The sequence below is a fragment of the Chelon labrosus genome (genome assembly GCF_963514085.1).
Source record: "Chelon labrosus genome assembly, chromosome: 7".
Taxonomy (NCBI): domain Eukaryota; kingdom Metazoa; phylum Chordata; class Actinopteri; order Mugiliformes; family Mugilidae; genus Chelon; species Chelon labrosus.
In genome coordinates, this window is record NC_140343.1 from 26,936,652 (window position 1) to 26,961,042 (window position 24,391).

Genomic DNA, 24,391 nt, shown 5'->3' on the forward strand with positions numbered 1-24,391 from the left:
ATATATTCAATAGTACATGCACCAACAAAATTATTAGAAATATGCTATTGAAAGAATTTTACCCTAATGTAGTTAAAAGACATTATATTATGAAAGACTTAAAGGTTGAGGAGGTTAAAGTAGTTAGAAAACATTATATTGGATTTCCTCTCCCCCCTAAAATGAAAGAAGTGCACTTTAAAATTATAAATGAGTACTACCCAACAAATGAATTTTTAAGGTCAAAATTTAACATTGGTGTGAACGGTTGTGTTTTCTGTGAAAATGAAACTGAAAATTTGGAACATCTGTTTTTCTTATGTAATCCTGTGCAGTCTTTCTGGAAAGATTTGTGGTGCTGGCTCCAATCAAAGTTTGAGACTCCTCCATTAACTTGGAAAGTAATCCGATTTGGTCTGTGTGATGAGCGGAATGTAGCTATCTTTTGTTTTGAATGTTTTGATTTTAGTTGGAAATTGTTTTATCCATAAATGTCGTTTCTTTAAAACTATCCCATGCTTAGCCCACTGGAGAAATGAGTTTAATTCCTTGTATAGATCCTTATTGTTTGTGAAGGATGTGAAAGCCCTGCACCTGATGTCTCTTTTGACTGTCTTCAATTTAGTTGTTATCTGAGCCCCTGTCTTAAATTTGTTTTGTTTTGTTGTGTTGTGTCCTGTCAAGTACAGTGCCTTGTTTGTTTGTCTAAAGTTTAATAAAATAAATAAAAAAAATAAATAAATAAAAAAGTTATTTTGACGTAACTTCAGCGATCGCACATGCTCTGTGCAAGAGGTTGAGGCAAATCGGCTCGTGGCACTGCTTCTACTGTGCGATACCTTCACGAGGAGCGACCAGGATTTCCAACAAGTTTGATTTTCTTGCGAGCACACGATTTGTGATCGGGAGGTCGTCGTGAGGTGTTAATTTCTCCTCGTTACCCCACGTATACTGCACGAAGTGGCATCGTCTCAAAATGAGCCGACAATCGCACAGTGTATGTTCCACTGTTTTAAAAAAACAGTGGCGCAACTTGGTGGGCGTTATCCTGATAATTTCCGTGAAAAATACAAGGTGTGTAAGCGTGTGAACGGGTTGAAATGCGTGTCCAATGCGTGAGACTTGAGAGCTTTGCTGATGGCACTTCCGCATTGGACGCCACGAGCATCAATACCTTACGACTTAACGCTCTCAAAAACAACGCAGTTGACAATAATCACATAAGCCATTGCATTTCAGACAACAACAAAAATAAATGTTTTTCGAGGAAATTTACCTTCAGTTCTTCTTTGAATCTTGTTGCCACACCCAGGACAGAAATTAAAAGACTTGTCCACTCGAGTTGCACAATTCGTGCAAAACATGGTGCCTGTTTAGGAAGACAGCATTAATAACAGCAAGGACAGCAATGTATTTTTAAAGGATTATAAGGAAAACAAACGCTACTTCAGAATTTTTTTTTTCCGACGAGTAAATTGGTTATCCGGTGTGATGTGTGTTTCTTCTACAAAAAAAACCTAACCTATGGACTATCGGGCTAGCTAGAAACAGGGCAACATATCTTAATTCCAACTAAAAAATAAAAATAAAATCGAAAGCATACAACGGAGTCTGATCTTATTACGAATTAGAAAAGTCTACAAAGAAAAAAATATCTTTCAGTAGACTAACTTCATTTTTACAGATACAGTACCTGGATCTTAAACATAAACTAATGAATAAATGTACACTGCAAGAGAGACAAACTTGTCAGATACTACCTTGTTTGCTCTTCTCCTTACATGGTGAGGCAAAGCGACAATCTTAGTTGAAGACTAACGTTATATAGCCCTTGTGTATTTAGTTTCATTTTCATTTAAGGTGTGGCTCTACTGGCGTTTTCATCCATCCTTATTAAGCAAAAGCAAGCAGAAACGAAAGTGAATCTTAAGTTAAGGGCAGCAAACTGTCACATTTGAGTGGCTGCAAAATAAGATCAGCGATGAGATTATCCATCAATCTATCCCACACTGAAGAAGCACAACTGATTAAGTATGTCTGATCAACAATTCACAGTGGCTCTGTAGAATCCCTGTTCTTTTTCACATAATCAATAACCGTCTTTACAACTGAGACAAAGCATATCAATCCAGATCACAAATGCACCATGTGTTTTTGGAGATTATAAAAGTTAATTCATGCCAAACAAATAAATAAACAAAAATGTATCTTTTTACAGTCAACTTTAGGATCAGTTCCCCTACTACAGTGGTTTTGATATGCAGAACATCCTTGGCTGCAACAGAAAGCAAAGGAAGATTATTTCTAAGTGGAGATGGAAAACTGGGGGAAACCCTTCAGCAGGATCTTGAATCTTGAACAAAACCCAGCTCATAGGCGTGGATACTTCCTCCAGAGGTCGACCACGAAAAGAGACAGAAAGGAAGCAGATGATGCAGAAGAGAAGACAGGACGATATGCAAATATATTCAGCTCACAGTATATACACTGATCAGCCACAACATTAAAACCACTGACAGGAGAAGTAAATAACATTGACCATCTTGTGACAATCCATTGTTCTGCTGGGAAACTTTTGAACCTGGCATTCATGTGGATTACTGGACGGTGGTGATTACTTAGACATGTACCACCCACGTAGACCAGACCAGACACCCCCACCCCATAGCAATGACACTCCATGTTGTCAGCAGCCATCCCCAGCAGGATGCAGCCTCACACACGAAGAACAGCACAAGCTGTTGACCTGGGCCCGTATTCCTTAAGATTCTGAGAAACCTCTCAGAGTGCTCCTAACTTAGCCTAAAACTTCCTAGCAAGGAGTCTTAGCTTAGGAGTGATTCCAGAAAATTCTCAGAGAACTCTGAGCAAGGAATGGACAGAAACTCTTATGTTAGTGAAGAGGTGTGGTTGACACAGTTGCTAGGTATGAGTTATCATTTCAAAAGGTGTGATTGGTTGATCCTGAAAGCTAGATTAAAAATACACTTTTGGTGATAATGGGCATAGAATGGACCGTCAAATCAATAGATTTAATAATCTAATCTCCATGAAGAGTGTGTAATTATAAATAATATTTTACATAAAAAAAATAATAGTAAGCTGTACTTTATGATCCTACAAAATGTGTGAAAACTTCTACTTGCACAGTATTCACGAGCTGATAGTTCTAGTTATTTGCTTCCATTTATTTACCATGCTGGTCATATTTGCCCCTCATCCATTTGGTATTAACGAGGGTAAACTGGCTCAGCTTTCATCAGTTTCTGTGATTGCTAACCAGCCAATAAGAAGCAGTGTTGGTTGGCGTTCAAATCTTCCACAAACCGAACAGCAATGGAGAAGAAAAGAAGTAGGAAGCCCAACTGGACAGAGCAACAGTGTTTGGCAAACACTGTTTGCCTCTGGCTCAATTGGTCAATGAGAATAAAAGTGTTTTGAGAGAGGTAGATTTGGCACCAATGTCACACTACAAGCCAAGAGGCAATAGACTTAATGGGAAAATATAGCACAACAGATAAATGCCTCCTTTCTGCCATTTTCTCCTCTACTTAAGAAATTCCTAAGCCTCTTAAAAGTCCTCCTCCCTGCTCTTAACGGATCTCACCTGAGGAGCTCTCTGAAGAGCTAAGATTATTTAGGAACAGCTTTTATCTTTACCAGGATTTACTCTTAACTTTGAGGGTAAATTCTTCGAAAACATCATGATTCTAAGATTTTTCTTAAAATTTGGCCACTAGAAGCAACTCTTTGTGCTAAGAATCTTTAGGAATAAGGCCCGTACTCCTAAAGATAATGAGAATCCTCTCAGAGAGCTCCTATCTTAGCCTAAAACTTCCTAGCAAGGAGTCTTAGCTTAGGAGTGATTCCAGAAAATTCTCAGAGAACTCTGAGCAAGGAATGGACAGAAACTCTTATCTTAGTGAGGAGGTGTGGTTGACCCCGTTGCTAGGTATGAGTCATCATTTCAAGAGGTGTGATTGGTTGATCCTGAAAGCTAGATAAAAATACACTTTTGGTGATAATTGGCCTAGAATGGACGTCAAATCAATAGACTTAATAATAGAATCTAATCTCTATGAAGACTGTGTAATTATAATATTTTACATAAAAATAAATAAATAGTAAGCTATACTTTAAAAGTTATCCTACAAAATGTGTGAAAACTCCCACTTGCACAGCATTCACATGCTGATAGTTCTATTTATTTGCTTCCATTCATTTACCATGCTGGTCATTTTTCATCCATTTGGTATTAACGAGAGTAAAATAGCTCAGCTTTCATCAGTTTCTGTGATTGCTAACCGGCCTAGAAGAAGCAGTGTTGGTTGGTGTTCAAATCTTCCACAAACCGAACAGCAATGGTGAAGAAATGAAGTAGGAAGCCCAACTGGACAGAGGAACAGTGTTTGCTTCTGGCTCTATTTGTCAATGAGAATAAAAGTGTTTTGAGACTTAGATTTAGCCCCAAGTCATCACTGCTGCATTGTTGCATTTTTGCATTTTTCCTGTTGCTAAATACCTCAGTGTTGTGATGACTTTCATTTCCAGTGATATTGCGATTGTAACAAGCTTGATTGTCACTCAGTGTTTGGATTATTCTGCTGTTAGGTTAAGAGGATGACTTATTACTTGGGAGCCAGAAGTAGTCCTATCCTGCTGAGGGCAGTAACGCGTCCAATAGCGTCAAAACTACCAAAAAAAAAAAAAAAAACCCCGAAGAAGACAAAGAAGAAGCAGGAAAAAGAAGAAGAGAATCGGTGGGAAAAATCGTGTTTGGGAAGGGCCGAGATAGCAAGAAGGACTTAAATAAGGAAAGAGATACCACAAAAATGGTATGAATTGATTTATTTTTTCAAACTCTGACAGTTTGTAGTTTTCTAATTTTCAGTAGCGCAGCAGCTATCGAGCTAACAGAGTTAGCAGCGTTAGTAGCTCTGGCTCACAGCCGGTATGCTAGCTAAGTTGAGTTAGCCATTGTAGCTAAATTAAACATAATTTACCCAAAGCTGTTGTATTTATATGCTGAAATTTGTTGTAGTTGAGGTTATATAAAATCATCCACTCCTGGTAGTTTGTTGAAGTAGTAGTTGATCTCACTAGTTGCATAAACCTTGGTGTCATTACCCGGACTGATTAAAAAGCTGCACATAGCAGTTGTCCTGTCACATTACACCAAACAGAGGGAGAAGATTTCACTAAAATGAAACACTGCTGGATGGTTTATCCAATGATTCAACCAGGCTACCTGCAGTGACTGTGTATTGTATATAATCCAGTCCTAAATGTAGATGATCAAGTTCACTCAGGTATTTAAATGACTGTTCTGTGTGTGACTTGTTTCTCTGTCATTTTGCAGCTTCCCCTGTCTCTGCTAAAGACTGCCCAGAACCATCCTATGGTGAGGAGACCCCGGCTCTCTCTGCTGTCGTTGAGCTTATGCGGGCTGCAACTTTTCAACAACATATATTAATCCTGGTTTAATAACTTAAAAGGCTGTAAAATGTTAATCGTTCTGCACCGTGTGTGGCATCTTACTTTTTTTTTTTTTTTCCAGACTGAAAGCAGTAAAACAAATCCAAAACTAATATTTCATGACTGGAAGGCTGACAGCAGTTAACATCCATCCTGAAAACACAGCTAAAACAAAGAGAGCTGATCCTTGCGTGTGTTCTTGAAGACGTTTCGGCGCTCATACAAATGACTTCAGTTCTGAGTGACTGGTGATTAGTTTAAGTTTTTATTAGGAACATCCTTGTGTGGTGTGCACTTGAATTTCGCATGACGAGAGACTCTAATAATCAGATTCTTACCGGTAATTGGATGAATTGCTCGAATTGCTCTTCCATTTATTTGCCCCCAATTAAATGCTACTCTTACAACTCAGGTGGGAAAAGTTGAAGAAGCCTCTTGAATGATGGTGAAAAGTCTTCAGGAAAACCCACCAAGTCCAGCTGCCTTTGTTTTAGCCTTGTTGGATATACCAGGACTTGGATGACCAAGAACACATGTTAATGTCTGCTGTTAAAAGTCACTGCATGTATTTCAGTTTGCAGCTCAAGCTTATTTAATAATTTTTTTTTTATAACAAAAATCGAAGCTCCATCGTCTAAAAGGCTCTTAACAACCTGGCTGTTTATCCTGTCTTTTGTCTCTACAGCTGGTGGAGCTGAAGAACGGTGAGACGTACAACGGTCACCTGGTCAGCTGTGACAACTGGATGAACATCAACCTGAGGGAAGTCATCTGCACCTCCAGGGTAAAGCTGTGCACTGCCCTCACTTCACTGCAGCTGTTAAAACGAGTGTTTATCCAGCAGAGCATTTAAGACTTGCACATTAGCGCTTGTGTATTTATTTTTAAGATAACGTCTATCTCAGCTTTTGTTTTTTGTGTCTGCTGTCTTACCACCAGGAAGCTGAGGCTTTCACTCAAAATATTGGTAGATAATATAAATGATGTGACTGCAGCTGTCCTGTGGTTGAAAAGACATCTACTTCTTAGTTAATGTAAAAACATCTGAAACGGTTAGGCTGAAATAAAAATGTGACAGAAATATTCCAGTTAAAAAACTGATTTTATTTATAAAGGATCAGTACAAACAATCCAAATAAATACATAGAGAGGCAGAAGAGGACAGGTTCTCAGTGCATCATGCCACAGCAGTCTAGATCTATAGCAACATATCTAAGCGATAGTTCAGTGTCACCTGAGTCTCTACCTCCCATTCTACTTTACTAGTAACCACATATAAGCCAGTGAAGCCATCAACTGGGGCAAAATTGGGCTACGAGTTCTTTAAGGTAAGATGTAGCTTGGCAGTTAAGACAGACAGACAGACTTTATTTGTCATTTTGATTTTCATCAAAAAGAAATTTCGGAAAAATGGCTCTTAGTACAGCAGGAATATTTAACAGAAACGGTATGTACAATTTACAGGAACGTATATACAGAATAGAATAAATATACATCTAAAAAAAAAACTTAAAATGTAGATAATAAAGGTAATGGGAGTGGGTGGAGGGGGGTACTGTTTATAGTGTGTTGAGCAGGCTCTGTATGCTGCGAAACCTCCTTCCAGAGGCCAGCAGTGAGAACAGTCCATGTTGGGGGTGTGAGGGGTCTGAGGTGATGTTTTTAGCCCTTGTCAGACAGCGTCTCTTAGCAATGTCCTGGATGGAAGGAAGTGAAGTCCCGATGATTTTCTCTGTTGTCCTCACCACCCTCTGTAGGGACTTCCAGTCGGAGGCACTACAAGCCCCTGACCAGACAGAGATGCAGCTGGTCAATATGTTCTCTATAGTACCTCTGTAGAAGATGGTGAGAATGGGAGGGGGCAGGTTGACTCTCCTCATCCGTCGCAGAAAGTGCATGCGCTGCTGAGCCCTCTTTACAACGGATCCAGTGTGTTCAGACCAGCTCAGAGTGTTCGTTATCTGCACACCCAGGAACCTGGTGCTGCTGACGATCTCCACTGCTGAGTTATTGATGGTGAGAGGAGTGCGGCTGGACTGGTTCTTCCTGAAGTCCACGATGATCTCTTTAGTTTTTGAGACATTCAGGATCAGGTTGTTGGTCTCACACCAGTCCACCAGATGTTTCACCTCCTCTCTGTAAGCCTGGTCATTATTTATTGCTGATGAGGCCCACTACTGTCGTGTTGTCTGCAAACTTCACAATGTGGTTGGTAGTGAACCTAGCAGAGCAGTTGTGGGTCATCACTGTGAACAGCAGTGGACTCAGGACGCAGCCCTGGGGGGAACCGGTGCTCAGGGAGATGACACTGGAGATGTTTTTTCCCACCTGCACACACTGAGGTCTGTTGGTGAGGAAGTCCAGCAGCCAGTTACACAGGTGGGTGCTGAGGACCTTGTATGAAAGAAGAAACACCAGGGAAAAAAAAAAAAATAAGCAAAAAGAGGAACAAATCCTCTTAAAAAAATATTCAGAAAACAAAATGTAGTTAGTGTCACACTGATTTAGCTAATAGGACCACCATGGGCTCAAGGAAAGTTATTTCTGTAACAGTTTTTTACAGTTAACAAGTTCTTTTTCTATATTTTCTGCAAAGAGAAAGACAATCTGTAACAATTAGGAGTAGGAATCATAAAGTATGTTTTTCTCTAAATGACACTCCACATGGTGGTTTTGGGATAAAGTGAAACTTCTCTTAGATGAGCTGATTTTTAGTTGGCTCCACACTGTACAAAGGTGCTGCAAATACAAGCAACAATTGTCTGTGAAACATAGTAAGACTGCTATTTTATTTTAGTTTTATTTTTTGTTTTCGAGTACTACTGCCCCAAATGAGCAGCACCGCGACCTCTGTTGACGAGGGTAACGTTAAATAGCAGTAACTCAATATTTTCTAGTGTTAAGAAGGTAGTTTGACCAGTACGCTTGTACAGAAGAAATAATTATTTGATTTGTTCAAGTCAAGTCAAGCGTCAGGAGCAGTGTTGGGAACGTTACTTTAAAAAAGTAATTAGTTATAGTTACTCACTACTTGTTCCAAAAAGTAACTGAGTTAGTAACTGAATTACTCTACAATAAAAGTAACTCGTTACCAGGGAAAGTAACTATTTGCGTTACTTTAAAAAAAAAAAAAGTTGCTATATGTCAAAGAATTTGGATTTTTTTGAGCAGTTTTCACAAGTCAGTTGAAATGACTAGAACAGACAGGTGTTTGTACATAACTTTCGATATTTATATATATATTTTTATAATATTTATATTTCGATAGGGTTTAGACGACGAGCTGTCATCTGTGGTGGAGGTATCAGTGTTTTGGCCACTAGCTTTGTAGATGCGTGTCGTTGTGTGATGCTTCATTAAATTAGAGTTGCTTACATGCACGTTCCACGTTCCTCCCTTTGACCACAATGAATTTTTTTATTAATTGAAGTACTGCTTATATCTCCACCTTGAAAATGCCAACTTTTCATCGGATTGCTCCTGACTCGCCATCTCTGCTGCTTCGTCGAATCTCTGTTTAGCTGTTGTGTGTGTGTGTGTGTGTGTGTGTGTGTGTGTGTGTGTGTGTGTGTGTGTGTGCTGGCATGTGTGTAAAACCACTGGCTCTGATTGGCTACCATGAAACATGACTCTGCCTTAGCCAATCATAATCTCTTACCTCGTTATTAACCCACCTCCTCACTAGCGGTGAGCCAGGGGTGCGTTCGAATTACACAGTTTATTCAATCAATGCATAGTAACGCACCGCATTTAACGTCCAGTAACGTTAACGGCGTTGTAACGACGGGAAAAGTAATTAGTTAGATTACCCCGTTACTGAAAAAAGAACGTCGTTACCTAACGCAGTTCTTTTAAACGGCGTTATTCCAAACACTGGTCAGGAGGAGATTGTCTCCACACAGAAACTCGATCAGGAATTCATAAGGGAACCAATAAAACATTGGACTGATAAGCAGAACTGATAATAGCACAGATGTCAATAACATCTAATAAATTCCCATCCCTAATACCTTTGTTTAAATTCCCAGCATGCATTGTTTTGCTTCCAGAGGAAACGCAAATGTCACTTTTGTCCTCTTTAGGTTTGTTTGGTGGCCGTGGCCGAGGGATGACCGGTCCTGGCCGGGGCCAGCAGCAGCAGCAGCAGCAACAGCAGCAGCAACAACAGGATAAGAAACCAGGCAAACCACAGTGAATGAAGAACCAGCACTGACAGGCGACGCCTCACCTTCAACAGCTCATCCTGTCAATCAGAGCGATTCCTCCTTCAGTTCATGAAGACAAAATTAACTGGTGTGTGTTTCTGCTGTGATGTTTGACGACTGAACGCTGTAGAAATCTCACTGGGAGACTTTGAGAGAAGCTGTGATGTGGCACTGAATTTAGTTTATTTTAGCATCTGGAAGTTGGTATTAACATTTTTTTTTTTATTATGAACATGTGTACCAGTCAGAGCTGGCAGACTTCCCCATTCACCGTCAGTTTGTGTCATTACAACAGCAAAACCATGTTGTATCATAAACTTTATCTAAAACCTTGCATCTGTTGGTTCACTGAGACAAGGTTTCACTTCTCTTGTTCTTTGGTCAGTTGTCGTCTCAGGTGTACTTTTGTAGAAAGCACCAACTGCTGTTGCATGGATCTATTTTTTTTTAACTTGCTCTTCATTTCTCTGTTTGTGATGCTCTGCCACTTTGTTTTTTGTCCTTCTCCTGCACTGATCACAGCAGAGCGAGTCAGGAGACGAGGATTCAGTCCCTGATAATCCACACTTTTGTTAAAGCATTTCTAAAACGACACGATGATGTTAATTAGGTTTATAGGAGAAAAAAAAAATCTCATTCTTAAGTCCAACGTTGGGTTTCATTTTTATTTTTGTAACAAAAGACGATATTGTAATTTATTTACATGAGAACATGAGAATAAAACAGCTTTTGTTAAAGGAGTCGTATTTATTGAGAAGCAGTCGTATTTTAAGATTCAGCCTCAAACTAATAGTTTAGAAAAGTAGCTTGAAATTCAACTGATTATTATTCTTTGTTTGTTTTTGTCACATGAAGGATCAAAGAGTGGCCAAGACTCCCTTTATTTGTTGCAAACATTTGATCTTTTTGAGAAACAAGTTAATTTGGATTTATTCGTTTTTTGAGGCAGTCACAGACTGATGCCCATTTTTCTTACTTATTAATGAATATTTGTTAATGTATTTATCAAAACAGTCCTCACATGCGTACACTATATAAACTGATTTATTGATGAAACGACACGTGATGCATTTCCATATTTAATGATTAATGTTTAAATCTCAAAAAGAATAAACATTCACAGCTTGCAGCTTTACAGATTTCTTGATTTTCAGCAGTCGACCGCCCGGCCGATTTATGGCTTCTGGTTCTGGAGCCTTTAAACACTTTATGTTCTGCATCGTTCAGCTCTAAACATGATTGTTGTATGGCTAAGAAAACCAAAAAAAACAAAGTACAACAAATTGACGCAAATAAACATTTAAAGTTGGAAATGATAAAAATGGAAATAAAAAAACTGGAAATACAATGAATGAAATATAAATTTGAAAATGAAAAATGAAAATTGAATATATAGTAGAAAAAAAAGATAAAATGCAAAACGTAGTTTGCATTTTCCCTTCATTTGTTACCATGCAGATTCATCAACATAATATTCAGATTTTGGTTTAAAATAGTAAAAAATGTAAGAATAATCTGTAGACATAAACATAAAAAAGTTACGATATATGCTCAAAGTCAAACAACATTTTTCTGAGTAAATCTTTAGACTAAGTAATTCTTAAACTGATAAACTGGAATAAAAGAGCTGACCACGCGCTCTAGTTTTTATCTGACTGTACGTCACTGATATATTTTTAATTCTTCACACATGATTATCACATACAAAAATAAAAGTAAATAAAAATATAAAGAATGTATGATCTGAGATCATCTGAAAAACTCAAATGTGTCATCCAGCAGCATGGGAGACCAGGCTCGCCAAACAAAAATAAGAATGACATCCTCTTATATAACTATAATGGACATTTAGCCTTCATAATAATGAGAAGCACTATCCGTGTCTCTTATAATGCACAGGAGTATGGACACAAACAAATAAATCAGGACACTAAACACCAGCAGGAAGAAATTCTAATCCTAACATCAGATGCTGGTGTTAAACAGTGAAATAATCGTCTGAATAATAATAATCCTAAAAATAAAATATACAAATGGTCACACAATATATGCTCGTCTAACATTTTCTGAGCAGATCCTAAAAATGTAGAAATCAACAAAAGCAGAAATCAACAAAAAACTCTTTTTAAACATTTCCCGTTCATCCCTCCATCAACCACTCCTGTTTGGCTGTGACGGCGTATTTCCACATCTCGACAATCTGGGACAACTTCAGATTGACAGGGAAGTTTTCCTCCACGTAACGAGGGACCTCAACTTGTTTACGATCCATGTGGCCAGCCACCACCAGTTTAAGACTGAGGAGGGAAAGATGAGGATAATCACCAGTTAAATCAGATTAAAAAAAAAACTGCTTAAAACTTGTGACTTCGCCTCTTTTAAAAAAAGCCTTTTTTCCCCGGCAGGTTACACTTCAATTAAGCAAGTTGTTAAGTGAAAAAATCGTCCTGTCCTAACAGAGCACTTAGACAAATGCCATGCTGATTCACATAATGGGTACAGATAGCAAAGTAAAACAATAACTACAACAACACCTCACTATTCTGCAGCTTACCTGAAGGATGGCTTGTACAGGTCTGTGGCCCGCGGGCGACCCAAACTCAGCAAGAGGAACTCGTGCACCTCCAGCAGCCATTGGTCCACGTTTCTCTTGAACATGAAGCCTTTCAGATCAGTCTTGTCATCCTCCGTCAGTGGCTCCTGGTACTCAGCCGGATATCCGGAAAAGAGATCCTGTTCACAGAAACATGGAGTTAGGGATTTTATGCTATTTCTTTTATATGTACATAGATGTTTTCTGAGTGAAAATGTGTATTACTGAGACTAATGTAATACATTTATGGGGTGCTTATGTTCAGGTAATCTACTACCCTGTGCTTTTGTTTGGTTCTCAACCAAAATGCTCCAAAAATGTCTGCATTGCTTACCATCTTGAGACGCAGCATGTTTTCTGATTTGAGGGAGGAGAGGAGTTGCCACAGAGAAACACAGTGTTTGAGAGAGCATCTGCGCAGAGCCTGAAACAAAAACCAGCAGATTAAAAAAAGTGTGATCCTCACAGTCTTAAAATCTAAAACAGAAACTCGACAAGCTACAGCTTGTAGATTACTTAGTTTACTATAGTTTATTTGGATGTTAGACTTTATAAAGTCAGTTACATATTACTACCATCTGGCCATCTGTTGTCTTTTCACTATTAGTATTAGTCTACAGCTGATTATGCTGCTCTAACCTGTCTGTCTTTCTAAGGTGTGCATTATGTTTTTAAAAACTGAGACGTAAGTCCTCCAGCTTCATCTATTAACTATCCATCCTATGTTTAGGAAACTTTACTGTCGTTCCAAGACGGTGTACATGCACTGACCTGCAATATCTGAGGATCAATGTTTTGGGCCATCTTCAGTATGTTCTCAAGGTAAGAGACCAGCGGCATGAGGGGGTCGCCACCAGTCATTGAGAGGAAACCCAGGAGCAGCTCCAGGATCTTGAGCGCCTCACACACCTGGCTGTAGGAGTCCAGCTCTCTGGACACGGCGTTTCGGATCAGAGAGGTTAGAACGTCCTGAAAGAGGAAACAAACAATCAATGAAGTCTCCACAAAGCCTAGCACAAAGGTAGCACTTGGATTTACCTTACAATTGTTATTGTTTACGGACCAATCACTTTCATAATTATAGTCTTTTGCAAAACATAAAATAGCAATGGCACGTTTTGATAAAAATACAGATTTGTCATTTTACCTGAGGCACCTTTCCTTTGACAGTTTTGAAAATGGTTTCATAGTCTCTCTCTTGAGTGTTGACCAGAGTGGGAATCCCCTACAATAAAGCACAGCTAGTTTAGTGAAGCAGGAAAATGCAGAAACAGGACTGAGAAAGAGATACAATAGAGTCTGTCCCTTGGTGGACAATGGAGTCAGTACAGTAAGTGTACAAAGCTTGATTGTCCTCATGTCATTTGTATTAACTGAGATGAGCTGTGGGGACTCACTGTTCGTGTGATGAGAGGTTTTCCCTGCAGGATGCGGGTGAGGATCTGCTGCTGGATCCTGGGCAGGTCATACTGTGATATTGTCTCATGGCCACGCTCCAAGCTGTACTGGCAGTTGGATAAAACCAGAGGAAGCAGGTCCTTCTCCACGTCATAGTGGATCACATGCTGCTCCATTAGCTCCACCACGCTCACCCTGTAGCCGCTGCAGACATCAAAACGAAAACATGACATTTTTATTCCTAGAACATTTCTTTGCACAAACCAGAAGCTCAGTGAAAGCAAGGCAGAATTTATCTGTCAATATTAATTATTAGCAACAAGTGAGCTGGAAATTTGGCTTTTCCTAAACAGTGTTTTTGCATCATGCCTCAGTACAATATCAGTAAAGAGGGAATTTCATTCTTTCAGGCTCTGGGATCTATAAATCGTTTTGAGATAAATAAAACTGAATTGAACAGAGACAAATTCTCATATTACTGCTGGATTAATTATTAAATACATCTTTGCATAGAAGGATCATCACTTACTGTAAAACCTCAACAAAACCTTCTAGTGTTCATATTGGCACGAGACAAAAAAAAATTGGAAAACAGAGGAGCAGTACTGTAACAGCATTTTGCATCACTGCTTTACAGTCGACAACACAATAGCATGTTTTGCACCTGCTGTCCTCTCCAGTGTGTCTGTCCACAGCGTTCACCAGCTCATTGTGCAGCGCCACCAGGTAGCTGACCAGCCCGGTGGCGCACAGGCCTGGACCCTGGCGTCGGGGCAGGAGGTACTGAAAATCGCTGTTCAGATCCAAATCCTCACTGCAAAATTCCTCTGGGATTTTCAGCTCATCTGTATTTAGAAAGGGCACGTAGAGTATTTCTATTTAAATTATAACAAAACAAATGAAACAACTGGAACATTGCACTGCTCTGGCTTTACATAGACAGACAGAAAAACAGCAACATAAAGATGTTTTTGCACCCTTTATCACTTGCATTGGTGAGTGATAAGTGATTTACTTACTGCTGGTAACAGACACTCTTAGCAGATTCCATGTTTTCAGGAAGGTGTCAATGTGTTTTTCATACCAGGCCCTCGTTTCTGAAATAAGAACGTTCCAATACACTTTATTTGTATGACAAAAAAAAAATCAAACGAGAAAAGGAAGAGTGTGTGTAAAATGCCAAACATCAGTCGTTTTCTGTCTCATTAGCTTCTGTCTATTTGAAAGGTTTTTGAAAGACTTTTGCTGCGTCCACATCAATCAAGAGGTAGTACATTAGCTTTCAGTCAATCAAATGTTAACATTTTGAGATAAAACAGTGTCTAGGTCTGGTACCTGTTTGCTTTTCAATGAACTGTGCGATGGAGCTGACTATTTGTTCGGATGCGTTCTGATACTTTCTCACTAAATGTTTCTGCAGCCTGAGGATTTCTGGAAGGAACTTTATCTGGCGAAATTCTCTCTCCTGCAAGAAAACAAACAAACAAATTTAAGGACGTATCGTCTCTTATGTGAGCTAGAGGAGACTCCTGCTATCCCTCTGGCAAATATTTAGCTTACAATAAAAGTTCAAAATAAAATCTTTGTAAATACGTACTTTCTGAAATTGAGAATTACAAGTAATGGAGTTAAAAACTTAAAAGTCCAGAGGGATGTAGAGTAGGACAGACCAGGCATTTATTACATCTAGAAGAATGTATTGCCACAGGAACATCAATGTGCTCATCACGTCACGATATTGTGTGGGAAAGGTTGACATTTGCTCTAAAATCTGGCCCCAAATAAAAGGTGCGGAGGAATATCTAAGATAACTTCCTAACCATCTGGCCAGTAGCTGCCAGCTAATATTGCTGAATTCATGGCCACAAAGCTTTACACCTCATAGACATTCACCTTCTGCAGGAACCTCCAGAGCAGCGGCAGCTCTTCTTTCTGATCTTTATGCTCCACAATGTGTGTGAGGCTGAGCAATGAGAGCCTCTCCCGGCAGCTCCACACTGCCGAGCTGTGGACCTGAGAGTCCTGCCGCAGCGATGCAAGGAAGGTGCAATCGTCACCGAAGGTTGTCCTCATGATTAGGTTGGAAGATACTCGGGGGTCAGTTCTGATGTTGCGCTTTGCTTCTTGCAGGAGTTGATCAATATCCTAGAAACAAAATCAGCAGCATCAGCCAGAGTCAGAGCAGCATATTTATGGTAACATGCATGTCTAACGTTGGCCATAAGATATGTGAACGATCATAAGACTCAGTGTGCAGAGATAAACTTTTGTCACGCATCATTAAAGTTTTATTGTTAATTGTAAAGAAAAAAAGGATATATTGTAAAATGTGACAATTACCTTCAACTTAGGTGTAATTACATCTGTAGCCACAGCCGTCTCCCAAGCGTTTCTGGATGCCTTAGTTTTCAGTAGAGGGTCAATACCAGCTAGATAAAGTCAAATAGAAGATATTATTGCATATTTAGTTATAAAAAAGTAAAGTTATGATATTTTACTATTTATTCCTGCCACATGTGAACATTTGGGCATGTCCTGAAATCTACAGCGTCCTAAATAGTATAGATGGGACTCATGATTCACTCTTTCATGATTTAGACATTTATACTTAATATTTATTATTTCACTGTGACTGACTGACTGACTGATTGCTTACAGTGGCTGTCCTGACGTAGCTCTTGCAGGGACTTGAGCACCAAGTGGACAGTTGTTACAGTGTCATCAGTTCCTTTTCCCAGCGCCCGTTTCAGCTGATCCAGGTCCTTTGTTATGTGCAGAGTGAGAAACTCACGGACATCCTCCACTCGTGGCTGGATGATCTGCTGGACAAACTAAATAAACCAAGCGTAGACAACAATATCACGGTCAGTTTTAAGAGAACAAGCAGGTTACACACAGAAAAAAATATGCTGCTATTTAACAGTCCACAAAGTGCTACTAAGCAGTAGCTGCTGATGTAGATACTCCATTTTCAGTTAAAATGAAAATAAAATTGACTCTTCATCTGCTCACCTGGGAATTCTTTGAGGCTCCCAGCAGCATGGCCAAATGTGTAATCAGTCTGACCAGTGTAAAGGGAGTTAGAGACATGTTTTTGGTGTCCAGGGCTTCTAAATTGTCTCTCCGTTCAGGGTCTCCCAGGATGTGGCCAGACCTTGTGCGATCCCTAAAACAACAGATCATCTTTAGTGAGGAGAAGCACAGTGAGGACTTCACATACTTGCCCCGCAACCATAGGACAACTATATTTAATGTTTTAGAAAAGGACTTCTCCTTGGACTATGATTACATATTATCATCATAATTATGATTCACCCAATAATCTCATTTGAGCAAAAAGTACGCTGAAATAAAGAATGCAACCAGTTTTTAATAAAATGTACCCTGTTATTAAAGAGACTACCCAGAACGTGACTGTGGTTTGACAATATGACAATTAATGACACTCACTGTAGCTGAACCTGTCTGGATCCAGGGAAGGCTACGTGGTGTTCACCTCCAACATCCTCCCCACACTCCGGGCATTGACCTCTCTCCGTTGGCAGGCCACACTGCAGTGAATGATACCAGATACAGTGTCTACAATGTACTTCATACCTGTAATTACTGTGGAAAATACATTAACTAGAGCAGCATAAAAATAACTTACCTCATCAACAAGGAATGGATGATTATTTGGACACACTGTGGAAAATGATCAACCAGTTAATATACACTTACTGAGACAAGTGACAAACTAAAAATACATAGTGGTTAATACTTTAAAGAGAATTAAGTAGCAATTGATATAATAATTGAAGCTGTCAGTTTATTTTGATTGACTAGTATGAGTACATGAAAATACTCACCATACCAAGTGAGTTGACCATAATCTTGTTGTAGGACTGCCTGGGTAACAGCTAAGATGTCGTCAGGCATTGTGGGTATAAAAGCTCCCTTTTAGGTTAGAGCAAAAGAAAGTTCATGAGGTGGTGTGAATGAGGCATGGAAGTAATTACCAATAACTAATGCAGCAATAAACACTTTATAGAGTGTTACTTTTCAGTTGGAAGATTTTGACTGTATAATCCACTGCAGAGCGTAAGCAGTCATTGATTTATCAGAGCAAAACATCTATCATATATACGGTGGAGTTGTGATATGAAAAAGATTTTCGATGTTTAATTAGGTTCCTATCATTAGCATTGTATTGAAATATAAAATCCCCATCCACTGACATTTGAAACAAACTAAACACTAGTTTACGTAAGGCACCTGAAAGAGAGCAGCTGACACTTGGAGCTAAAACGGTCAAATGAGGCACAAATGAGACAAGTTACCTGCATTTTTTCAGGGGCCAGAGCAAGGTGCTTGAGTGGCATCAGCAGGCGGTGAGTCCCAGTGAGCAGTACAGCTTCCAGATGGATGATCAGCTCAGTGACAGTGCTGTCTACAGTACCTTGAGCAGGAACTGGGGCACCCAAATCATTTTTGACCAAGGCTGAAGCAAACTTCCTTACTTCCTTTTGATGCAGATAGTTTGAGCCTTGGATGAGATCTTCAAATGCTGCACGTAACTACAGAGAAGGTAGAGTAGAGGAATATACACAAGGCATCAGCTAAGATTTAATTAACTTTGAGTAATAAGTTGGCGGTCCCTGTTCAATTCTTGCCTGTATTTGTTCAACTCCTTAACAGTCTTGATTTATAATAATAATGATTTTTATGATGCTCATACCTCAGGGATAGGATGACGCTTCTTGTTTTCAGACCTGTAGAGCGTTGTAACCTCTCGGAAAAGAGCCAAAAGGACAAACAGTGTCCGATTCCTTAGTGATGCAGTGCATCCCTGAATTAATCAAAACACACCACCAGCATTACTGCCTCACAGTTGCATGCCTCCATCAACTAGTCAGGTTGCAATTTACTCAATATTATTCTCTGTCTGTCTAGACAAACTCAATAATCATTTTAATAGACATTGTGAAAATTTCTCTTAATCATAGTATGACTTAATGAGTTTAAGCCAAACATAGTGACCACCAAACACTAATTTGAGTCCAAGTAGAGATTTCTGCCCAAATTTGAATAAATTCCTTTGAGCCGTTCCTGAGATATCACGTTCATAAACTGATTGATGGCTAAATAGCATGGTTTATGAGGTCTTATATATAAATAACATGTTTTATGACATTTGACCATCAAATTCGAATCTAATCATCCTTGAGTCTAACTGAAAGTGTGGGCCAAATCTTAACAAAATCCCTTTATGAGTTATGAAAGAGGGTGTGTGGAACATTACTTGTGGTAGCAAAGAAATACTGTACCTCACAGACTTCCTCTATTTTGTCTACTTGAGCGGCACCATCCTTTACTGCCTTGGCAACTGCACCCCTCACTGCTTTATACTCCTCACCATACACAAGATACTGGTCCATCTGGCCTCGGTCCTCATTCTGTTCGCACCATGAATAGGGTTAAAGTCGCAAAAACGTGTTTTAATCTAAGTAAATTGATGTTAAATGGTTCTGAAATGTGATGGTCCCACTGGCTTCAACATGTTTTAATTGTGACATGTTTACTTGTTTTGTGACTTACATATTTTTAGTAGTGGATTTGCAAATGAACGCTGCTGTACCTGCTGATGGATCTCTTCAGGGAAAAGCCAGTTGAAGTCTGCTTGTTTCACCAGTCTCTGGATGAGCTCTACACCCTGCCATTCGCTGAGCTTACGTATCAGGTAAACACGGTACCAATCATTCCCACCATCCTTACAGAGCTTGATGACCATGTTCAGAAAATCTCCTGCTCCGTCCGGAACATTGTTGTCTGCAAAAGCAATGTAATCAAAAATACTGTGGACCATTGTTAACCACTGCAAAACTGTTTGAAGTGGTGTACTTAATGCATGTCTCACCAGACAGTTTTTCACTGATGAGCTGGGCAGCCATGGTGAGCGTCAGACGCAATCGGGCAATGTGCTGCAGAAGTTGAATAGTCACTGTGCCTGGAGCAGATGTGGCTTCAGCCAAAAAGGCGCTAAGGAATGCTGTTCCTTCAGTGAAAAACTGCAACTCTTCAGTCTTGTTTCCCTCCTGTGGTGTTTTCTCCCACATTGAGTCCTGCAAAGACCAAGGATGAGCAGAAACTGAAACAACAGTTGGTGGTACGGCTACATTCCACATTCATGCTCCGTTTAGAAAGTAATGAGCATAAATTAAACAACTCCTACAGAGTTAAACTACTCTCACACTGAATATCACCTCGAACTTAATGAAACACAAATGACCCCTAAATCCTGTACTGATATCATATGTTTGTTGCAGCCAGAAAGAAAAGATAAGTAAAAATGACATTTGTAACTGAGTTTTTCTTGAATCCATTTTATTACCAGATTAAATCCGCTAAAACTAAAAATATCTAAAAAAGACTGTGTGAATATTTGGTGAAGTCGTCTTAAAGACTTTTATTAGTCCCCTTTTACACTATTAAATGTAATAAAAACAATGTGTTCTTATTCTACCTCCAAGCAGTTGATGTACAAGGCATAAAGCTCTGCTTTATCATCTTCACCCACAATTGGGCTGTTCTCAACAGACGTCAAATGCCGCTGCAAAAATTCCTTGACTTCATCAAACCTGAAACACAGTTATGTTTATATGCTTGTTACAATCCACGAGGGTTTTGACAGGTGAGGCAGATATAAGGCAGAAATGTCCACACAACCGAAATTCTTTGTCTTCATCTTATACTTAATAACTAGCAGATGGCTCTATCTACAAGTTAAATTAACATATAACTCTAATGTTAATGTTAAAGTCACACATTTAGTTTACCTGAACTTCAGGAGCAGTTTGAGTATCACAGATCGCACAACTGGGTTTTTATCTGGAGACTCTTCAAGTGTTGACAGATCTGGTTAGAAAAATGATTTAGAGAAAATATTACAGTACTACAGTAACAATGTCTCCAGTAATCATTTATGTTCAAAATTGTCACATCTGTCAAATGCAGTGTCAGAGAAATTCAGCTTCATTAGAAATGAAGGTGAAGAAAATGAAGAGGAGTTCTAAAGTTGTGGCACCTGTCTCAATCGTCAGGTAGGACAACAGTTTGTTGATGACTCCTTGGATTGGTGGTGTGTTGTCCTTGAACCACACAGTAGAGAGCAGATCGATGAAGAAACCATTGTTACGCCGCCTGAAGTCTGCATTTTTCTCGATACAAGCTCTGAAGAGGCACAAAAACCAAAGTATAAATATATATATATATATGTAAAGAATTGATTCCATTAGAAGAAATGCATTATTATTATTAGAATTAGCCTTCACTAGAAGATTCCCCAATGTGTCTAAGATTAGCCGTCTGAGTGTGATACTCAGAATACCACTGTACTTCTCTGAGTGACACTGTTTTTCACCACAACATCCACTGAGTCACCTTAAAATACACCTTCTGTACGCTCATCTGGCTAGGCAGGGAAGTATTTGTGTATCTACATTATCAAATCATTGATATCTGCCACATAGCTCAGTATGTTAGTGACATTTTTATGTCACAGATCCCCCATAAAGAAGAGCTGCTAAGCACTGGGCAATATATAAAGGCTCTAAAGTTCAAAAACTTGTGAACTATTATAAAAATCTCACCTTAATTCATCAGAAACATGCGGTTGGAAGTTATTGGGCAACTCTTGCTTGCAGTAGGGACAGAATAAGTGTCCTGCATCAATGCTCGCCTTGATGCATTGTGAGCAGTAGATGTGATTGCATGGCAGCCCCACAGGATTCTGAGACTCTCTAGTGCACACCGCACACTGAAGTCCATGCCTTCAGGAAAATGTGACCAATGTCAAACAAAGTAAATTAAGGGGAGTTATAAACATTCTTTAATATTTTATTCAAAATAATCACAGGGTCAAATGAACAAACCATTACCTGAAAATCAGATCTACTGCCCCTTGTTTGCAGGAATTCAGTACATCAATTACAGCTTCAAAAACCTTTGTAGACTTCACATCTGAGTTTCCCTCTAGTACCTTCGAAACAGATAAGATTTGTAGGACAGGTTAGAACAAAAAGAATTACGTATGTATGTTTTTTGTGGAATATGTTTGTGGTAAAAAAAAAATATTTACTGACCCTGCTTAAGGTCTTAGAGTGATTTAGGACGAGTGCCCTGAGCTGCATGTCTTCGTTTTGGAAACCCAGTAGCATGTGTTCCACAAACAATGAGAGGAAGTAGATGCGCATCCAGCCATTACTATAAAGTATTGCAGAACATAATCAGTTTGTTGTGGAAATGTGTGCAGATTCTACATAATCTAGGACAATATTTTACATCTGTGCAGTTTCCCTAAAGACACCGGAGAGAGAGCTGGAAGTTAAACGTCCACCTCACTCATTAAATAAGAGGCCCTTACAATGTGAAATTGCACCACTTCTCCTTTTCCCTTACGCTTAACAAGCCCAGAACTAATGTTTCATGAGAAAAATGTTTAGCATAAGTTATATGGTACTTTTGAGAACCAAGTTTACAATGTGCCTCACAACGTGCAAATGAAAACGGACTGAAAACCCAAAAACACAATGCCTCTGGCCATGGCTCACACCAGCGTGTACGAATGAAAACCCCTGAAAGCAGACCTGTTTACGACCAGACCTACCAATCCAGTATCTAAACCATTTACTGAATTTGGAAGAGTATTTTACTTATAATACTTTTCTTGTGCATCAGTATCTTACCTGACATCAGTGAGTCGTTCTTTACATCGCTCCCCATATTGTTTAGCAAATTGATGGGAGCAAATCAACTCCAAAGACGCTAGCAGCCTCTTCACTTGCCTCAGCCAGCCCTGGCAGAGGGTATCGGTCTCTAAATTTGGGGATTCCAGGCATTCAACACAAGCCTTGGCTGCAAGGACATCCATAATCTACAGGATGTCAAAAGAGTTTGCATTAATGTAATGATTAATGTAGTTCTCAGCATTTATTTACAAAATCAAAACATTGTCTTGACAAATCTTAACTAAAAGCAAGTCTGTGACACACTTCAAGTCAAGATAAAACAACACAGAGTTTTTTATAATTGCTTATTTTATAATTAATTTATCATTACTTTGTTTGAGAATAGTCGAGGTATAATGAATAAATGGGTCTTTAAATTACACAGATTAAACTTCTTCTTTATCTTACATAGAAACAGATCAGACAGAACAGATACAAGTGCTTTTACCATCTCTGGACAATGTCTGCTGTGCTGGTTTCTTCGCAAAGGAGGAACAACTTGAGGTTGAAGCGAAATCATCCGCGAGAGGTTCTGAAGACGGCTCTGGAAGAGATGGTAGGCGACGTGGATGTGGGGGAGAGAAAACCCATCTTCTTCTCTTGTTCGTTTCTGTACCTCTTCAACACAGCTGGCCAGCGCATGGCACAGGAGCTGAGGAGTAAATGCACAAGTTGACTGTTAATACTGCATTGGCTTTAACGGGAATATAATGGCATTTACTTTTACAGAAATTTTCAGTGAAGCTCAAATTCAGTCCAGCCCAAGAGATTTGGACATTCCTCTTGTTGATATTGGGAAAAACTGAGAGGAAAGAAGAGAAGTGGTATTGCACTAAGAGATCTGCTTATTCTATACTTTATTTATACTCACCTCTGACTCTTCATCTGATGGCATGAAGGTCATGGAAACAAAATCCCGTAGATACCTTTCGAAAAAATCTTTCCTAATTTTTTCATTCACTTTATTAGCCATGTAACTGCCAAGTGGAGTGTTCAAGAACAACTCATCAAAGTGACTGAGTGAAGGACCTACAAAGAGAAGTAAACAATGCATTGTTGGAATTAAGGTCAGAAAAGAAACGTCTGTCGCAAAGATAACACCTGAAATACATAGGATATTTAAAGGTTAATTCTTGTGCAGAATGCATTTACACGTGATACTCATGTAGCATATTTACTTTTATGTCTGAATGTTTGCATCATGAGCCCATCCAGGAAGTCTTTAATCCACCAGCTGAAGGGCATGAGGCAGCGCATGCTGTTGCCACCTATGATATGGCTTTGAACCATTAGTACCCCAGAGCTTTAAGAGAGCAGGATAAAAATAATATATGAGCAGCGGTTCTATAATCCAAACAGCTTCACTTTAGTATGCTTTAGTTCAGGACAAAAAAAAAAACACTTAGACACAGAATACGACAGAAACAATAGTGTATTTTGTGAAATCTATTGTTAAGATCAAGAATATAACTAAATGAAACCGTTTACCAAAGAGATACTCACTTGCTTTCCTTCCTCACATAGGGCACATCAAGCATCTTTTTGCTACCGAATATCTCAAGCCACAGGTTCATGATGTCATCCCCACTATCGAGCAGAAGGTCCAAATTGCAATCTCGGTCAATGACTGAGACCAAGTAGGCGAGGAGTGGAGTAATGACTGCTTGGATTTTCCTCCAGAGTGTGTGTCTGTGAGGAATGAAGCTCAGTGTGAGTTCAGTCAATAAAAACTTACCCTCACTCATCCACCACTCACTCTCTTCCCTTTTCTCCAGTCATCTGACTATGGGAGTTTCCAACTTAAACCTCTCAGATTTTTAGATCTCAATTCTGTCAATCATTCAATTCCTGTCAAACTTTAAATATGTTCTCCTTTACTGCAGTAAGCTGTCATTTTAGTTCAAAATTGCCTTAGCTTCACTTCCATAGTCCAGCTCATCAGCTTCTGATGCATACAAATGACAGAGCAAACAAAG

At 39.2% G+C, this 24,391-nt stretch overlaps 2 protein-coding genes and 1 pseudogene across 5 annotated transcripts in view; 1 reads left to right on the forward strand and 2 right to left on the reverse strand.

The window, feature by feature from the left end:
- Positions 1-1,861, reverse strand: part of LOC311490354 (E3 ubiquitin-protein ligase rnf213-alpha-like) — a 94,171-nt gene extending 92,310 nt beyond the window's left edge. The window contains exons 1-2 of the mRNA XM_084547802.1: positions 1,740-1,861; positions 1,256-1,348 (exon numbers count right to left, since the gene is read on the reverse strand). Of these exons, the coding sequence (XP_084403928.1) occupies positions 1,256-1,343 (88 nt within the window). The 5' untranslated portion in view covers positions 1,344-1,348; positions 1,740-1,861. The remainder of the gene's footprint in view (positions 1-1,255; positions 1,349-1,739) is intronic.
- Positions 1,862-4,703: 2,842 nt separating this feature from the next.
- On the forward strand, positions 4,704-10,600 carry LOC311490355 (annotated as a pseudogene). The gene is made up of 4 exons (XR_014699951.1): positions 4,704-4,814; positions 5,339-5,380; positions 6,140-6,304; positions 9,407-10,600. The product of XR_014699951.1 is annotated as an uncharacterized misc_RNA (transcript).
- Positions 10,601-10,725: 125 nt separating this feature from the next.
- LOC311490509 (E3 ubiquitin-protein ligase rnf213-alpha-like) overlaps positions 10,726-24,391 on the reverse strand; it is a 37,037-nt gene continuing 23,371 nt past the window's right edge. For all 3 annotated transcript variants that reach the window (XM_084548030.1, XM_084548031.1, XM_084548032.1), the window contains 32 exons: positions 23,919-24,104; positions 23,594-23,718; positions 23,287-23,444; positions 22,864-23,067; positions 22,374-22,561; positions 21,771-21,891; positions 21,567-21,667; positions 21,279-21,458; positions 20,714-20,859; positions 20,466-20,544; positions 20,153-20,267; positions 19,547-19,751; positions 19,268-19,458; positions 18,957-19,085; positions 18,368-18,478; positions 17,970-18,206; positions 17,499-17,586; positions 17,300-17,334; positions 17,101-17,201; positions 16,663-16,816; positions 16,307-16,481; positions 15,991-16,079; positions 15,544-15,795; positions 14,986-15,115; positions 14,670-14,747; positions 14,315-14,495; positions 13,650-13,854; positions 13,400-13,477; positions 13,024-13,221; positions 12,587-12,676; positions 12,214-12,392; positions 10,726-11,956 (listed from right to left, as the gene is read on the reverse strand). In XM_084548030.1, coding sequence (XP_084404156.1) covers positions 11,800-11,956; positions 12,214-12,392; positions 12,587-12,676; positions 13,024-13,221; positions 13,400-13,477; positions 13,650-13,854; positions 14,315-14,495; positions 14,670-14,747; positions 14,986-15,115; positions 15,544-15,795; positions 15,991-16,079; positions 16,307-16,481; positions 16,663-16,816; positions 17,101-17,201; positions 17,300-17,334; positions 17,499-17,586; positions 17,970-18,206; positions 18,368-18,478; positions 18,957-19,085; positions 19,268-19,458; positions 19,547-19,751; positions 20,153-20,267; positions 20,466-20,544; positions 20,714-20,859; positions 21,279-21,458; positions 21,567-21,667; positions 21,771-21,891; positions 22,374-22,561; positions 22,864-23,067; positions 23,287-23,444; positions 23,594-23,718; positions 23,919-24,104 — 4,666 coding nt within the window. In that variant the 3' untranslated portion in view covers positions 10,726-11,799. The remainder of the gene's footprint in view (positions 11,957-12,213; positions 12,393-12,586; positions 12,677-13,023; positions 13,222-13,399; positions 13,478-13,649; positions 13,855-14,314; positions 14,496-14,669; positions 14,748-14,985; positions 15,116-15,543; positions 15,796-15,990; positions 16,080-16,306; positions 16,482-16,662; positions 16,817-17,100; positions 17,202-17,299; positions 17,335-17,498; positions 17,587-17,969; positions 18,207-18,367; positions 18,479-18,956; positions 19,086-19,267; positions 19,459-19,546; positions 19,752-20,152; positions 20,268-20,465; positions 20,545-20,713; positions 20,860-21,278; positions 21,459-21,566; positions 21,668-21,770; positions 21,892-22,373; positions 22,562-22,863; positions 23,068-23,286; positions 23,445-23,593; positions 23,719-23,918; positions 24,105-24,391) is intronic.